The sequence below is a fragment of the Triticum dicoccoides genome, chromosome 2B (genome assembly GCF_002162155.2).
Source record: "Triticum dicoccoides isolate Atlit2015 ecotype Zavitan chromosome 2B, WEW_v2.0, whole genome shotgun sequence".
Taxonomy (NCBI): domain Eukaryota; kingdom Viridiplantae; phylum Streptophyta; class Magnoliopsida; order Poales; family Poaceae; genus Triticum; species Triticum dicoccoides.
In genome coordinates, this window is record NC_041383.1 from 796299978 (window position 1) to 796304351 (window position 4374).

General features: G+C 48.8%; 1 protein-coding gene across 1 annotated transcript; it reads right to left on the reverse strand.

The window, feature by feature from the left end:
• Positions 1-413: 413 nt before the first annotated feature.
• Positions 414-2590, reverse strand: LOC119366381 (guanine nucleotide-binding protein G(s) subunit alpha isoforms XLas-like). Its single transcript, XM_037632104.1, has 2 exons — positions 1385-2590; positions 414-884 (listed from the first exon to the last, which is right to left on the reverse strand). Exon 1 carries the CDS (start codon positions 2501-2503, stop codon positions 1571-1573), a length of 933 nt encoding a protein of 310 aa, XP_037488001.1. The 5' UTR covers positions 2504-2590; the 3' UTR covers positions 414-884; positions 1385-1570.
• Positions 2591-4374: the final 1784 nt, after the last annotated feature.

Here is a 4374-nt window from a genome sequence, read left to right on the forward strand (position 1 = left end):
TGGAAAAGTACTGGGCTGGATAGCTACAGAGCATCTGTACAAATGTTCTCTTGGCATCACTTCAGGACCAACATATATGCTCCATGTGGCATTTCAAATTTGCAACCTTTACAGCTCAATAAAAACAGTCTCTAGTTCTCTGCAGTGCAAATCATTTTCCAGGAGTGGATATTTATTTGTCGTTGCATATGGAAGGAACACTGTGGGTGGTGAGTGAGAGAGAACCATAAACAGCAGGGCAAAATCAATCAATCCTTTCCTAACCACTAGGTCTTGTCCATATGCAAGCAGTGGACCATATGGTCTGTGGCCTTTTCATCCATCATTTACACTGTCAATCTAACATCTGTTGCCCATGCTGATTATTTCACTTCAAACAGGCCACCTAGTGACACAATGCTCCATCAAGAACAGAATCAAAGATGGCCATGCCATGCTTGGCAATAGCACAAGTGACATGAACCAGTATGGTGGCATGGCCATTGACCTGTGGCTGGCAACCAGACAGCACACACACATGGCATGATACATACATACATACATACAGAGGCACACCATGGGGCACCAACAGTTTGTAATCACAAGCGCACGCACACCCACTGACAGGAGTATTAGCACCATAATTAGCACTATTGTAGTAATAACTGATAATCAGTACAAGAGCTGTATGTAGTATGGAAAGCAACCAAGAACAAATGCAGGTCCAGGCCACCAAAGGGGAATAGAACCACCCAAAATATTAATCATTAACAACCAGGTATGCACCAAGCCACCAACCCAAACCATCATTTCAGCACATTAAGAGGTCAGGATCACCCCCAGCCAGCCACACTGCTAGTCCCACAGCACCAGCCTCCATCAAGACCATCCAGAACCTTCACAGGCTGCAAATTCCAACAAGCATGGAAACAAACTTGTCAATTTGGGGGTGGATGCTGCCACTTGGCCATACTACATGTCACTGTACAAACATACACACACACACATGTAACTTTCACAACTAACATGGCATAACTCTTTATGAAATTCACCAACAATTTTTGACTCTAGCTAGTAGTATCTATCTATCTCTCTCTCTTGGATGGATAGAGGAAGAAGAAGAAGTAGAAGGATCCAACTTAAGTGGTAAGCAACGGATCGTGTGTTGGATCCTAATGGCGCCGAAAGGGAAAGAGGTGGACCGGGCTGCCAGAGCACGAGCCGACCATTCTTTTGGGCCAAAGCGGCAAGCGACAACTCACTCCGGCCAACAAGCAGTCCGAGCAATCAAGCAAGCAACCAACTTTTTTTACTTTTGAATTTTCATCGGCTCGGCAGCAACTCACAAAATCGCCATTGAAACGGGGAAGCAGATCGGGATCGAGCTCTGGATTTCGTTGGTTACCTAAATGTGGCGGTTCTGACGAGCTCGCCTCTGCTCTGCTCCGGCGACCGGCACAGGGCACACCAAGAAGGGAAGGAGAAGGAGAAGGAGAACTAATTTAAGGGGATATGATGATCTTTACACAACCGAGAAAACTTTGGATTTGGATTGGTATGGGATTTTTGGGTTGAAGGTGCGTGGGTGCGATCATTGGTGCCGGCCGAAGGAGTTGTGGATCTTCTTGATGAAATCCTCTGACCGCTTGCTCAGCTCCGCCGCGCCGACGGACGGCTCCCGGGCTCGCGGCCGCGGCGATGGGGATGGCCGGGGAGGCGACGAGCGCGGGGCTGGAGGGGAGGTGGTGGATGCGGCCGGCGCCGTCGCCGGACGCGTCTTCTGCATGATGGCGTTCCACGTCGCGTCCAGGTCGTCGTCGTCGCCGCCGCCGCCGTCGTGGTTGTTGTCGGCTCCGTCGAAGTGTTGGTCCGTGGGCGCGGTGGCCTTGCGAGGGGGAAGGGAGATGCCGCGCTCGAGGACCGCGCGCTCCCGTGCGGGCGAGACGCTCCTGCTCGCGTCGGCGGTGGCGATGTAGGCCGACGCGGCGGCGGAGGAGGCGTCCTCCTCAGACTCCGTGGTGACGCACGACTCCCCGCCGCACGAGACAGGGGACACGACCTCCTCAACCACCGCCGAGTCGGCAGCCTCGTGCCACGGCGACACGGGCGGGGGCACGCGGTACACCTCGGCGGGCGCGGCGGAGACGACGGCGGGCGCGGGCGCGAACTCCACCTTGCGCCTGACGGCGGCCAGCACAGCCTGCTCCGTCATGAGCGGGGGCGCCGCGGCGGCGGGGTGGTGGAGTGGCGACGGGGCCCAGGGGTCCTTGTGCTGCTGCTGGGCGGCGTGGAAGTGCTTGCTGTCGGAGAGCTTCCAGATGACGAAGATGATGACGTGCACGGTGACGAAGAGGTAGAGCTTCCAGAGGAAGGCGTCGGCGCCGGACACGAGCTGCGGCACCATGCAGGCGGCCGCGGCAAGCGCGGCCGACGCGAACGCCACCTTGGCCGCCAGCACGGTCGTCGCGCCCAGGCCCCCGCCGCCGCCCCCGGCGCGGAGACGCGAGGAGTAGCTTCCCGACATGGTTATCCGCTGGATCTAACCGGGCGCCGACGAGGAGTGAGCGGCGAGGAGTAATGGAGCGGGGGAGGTGGTGGGCAGAGCGGAGAGGGGGGGTTGGCGAGGTGGAGATGGCGTTGGGGCGGGGCTATTTAGGGGGGCGGGGCGGCGTCCATTTCTTTTGGAAAAAATTAACTTAGCGAGCAATTTTGGAAGTTTTACCGAAAATGCGATCGCGATCATGGGTAGTTTGGAAGAAAATTACTCCGGTAATTTGGTGGTTCACATTCAGATGAGATAAGGTTTGCGATCATCCAGAATTAATTGGTTAATTTTGGAAGAGCTTCGGATTAAGATGTCTTGCCGGATACATTTGGGAGAAATTGTGACTAATGTAAAAAGAATTTGTGATATGTTTCCATTTCTGCGAGATTACATAGCGTAGGTTGTGCACTGGAAACTCAACCACAACAACACCAGAGAGATCAAATCAGATCAGGAAAATGTCATCGGCGATATGCAGTTGTGCACTGCCGTGTATGGCACGCGCCCATCCGATTCCCATGCATGATTGGATCTTGGAAAATTGGCATTTCAGGGAGGCACTTTCACATCCTTAAAAAACATCTAGACGTGAATTAGACAAACTGATAAAAATTTGTGAACCAGCGTGTGGTAGGATATTTAGGAAAACAGTGTTGTCCCCAACCGACCAAGGTTCAAGTCTTGGACTCGACATTGTTGCACACTTTTTTTTGGATTCAGTTCAGAGCTTCCGATGATGTGTATTCATTGGGAGAAGATGGATATGTCGACGACGAAGGCGTTTGTGGCGACTTCATCAATCCCAAGATGATGTGTCGGCTCAATCACTCGTAGATGTTCATAGGGATAGATTTTGCATTCATGCATTCATAGAGCTGAGTGTATGTGTCTATGTATTAGGATTTGTGTCTGTACTGCGTTCAAAGAAAAACTTCTAAAAAAATTAAACTGTCAAAGGTTGTGGAGACACTTCTTTTTAAGAGCCTCGACAACCATTAAGTGATTTTAGTCCACTTTAGCTACGTATTTCATTTGTGCATGTGTGGCAGGTGTGTGTATCTTAACAACGCGGATGTCAGTTGTGATGCTTGTATCACCTTGATATGGCGTTATTATAAGAAATGTTGTTCATGAGTGACATTGTTGTGTTATAATTTTTTCTTCCATTTTTTATAATTTTGCACGCAAGTTGATCATAGCGAGACGTAAATTTAAAACTTCGTGGAAGTTTGTGACTGCAACAAGAAATGCATTTGAATTCGAGTTAACAATCAATGGGGGTGGAAACCCGTGCTCACATCTATGCTAACTTTTGAAATGGTTTAATTGGTTCATGGAAACATTGGAATACGAAAAATATAGTAATAGAAAGGAATGCAAGTACCGAATAAAGGGCTGAAAAACAAAAGATTTTTGAAAATTTGCATGTTTGTTTCACATAAATAAGAAAAGACACAAGAATTCTAATAAATGTAGTCAAATTAAAGGTGAACCACGTGAAAATATAATTAGGATATTATTATAAAACTAAAGACATCAAACTTGTTCTCCGTGCGTAGTATAATTCTAAGAAGAGGTTCAAGTGGAAAGTAAAATTCATGTGTTTTTCCTTTCAACCACGAACAATGAAAAAAATCACTCTGTTTCTCCTCTACTCCATTCGTTTAAACCAAATCATTGAACAGTGTCACGAAAAGGAAACTTCCAACCAATGTACTCACTTTTTTATATTTCCTATGTTCCAGATAGACAACATAAATCTAGAACATAAAGAGCTACATATGGTTGAGCCCAAGCCTTACCTAGATAAATCTTCAAATTAGACCTTGCATTCCTCGTGATAGGGATTT

Excerpts from the sequence above, each read along its gene's own strand:
- LOC119366381 (XM_037632104.1), bottom strand. The coding sequence starts at position 2,503 with ATGTCGGGAAGCTACTCCTCGCGTCTCCGCGCCGGGGGCGGCGGCGGG.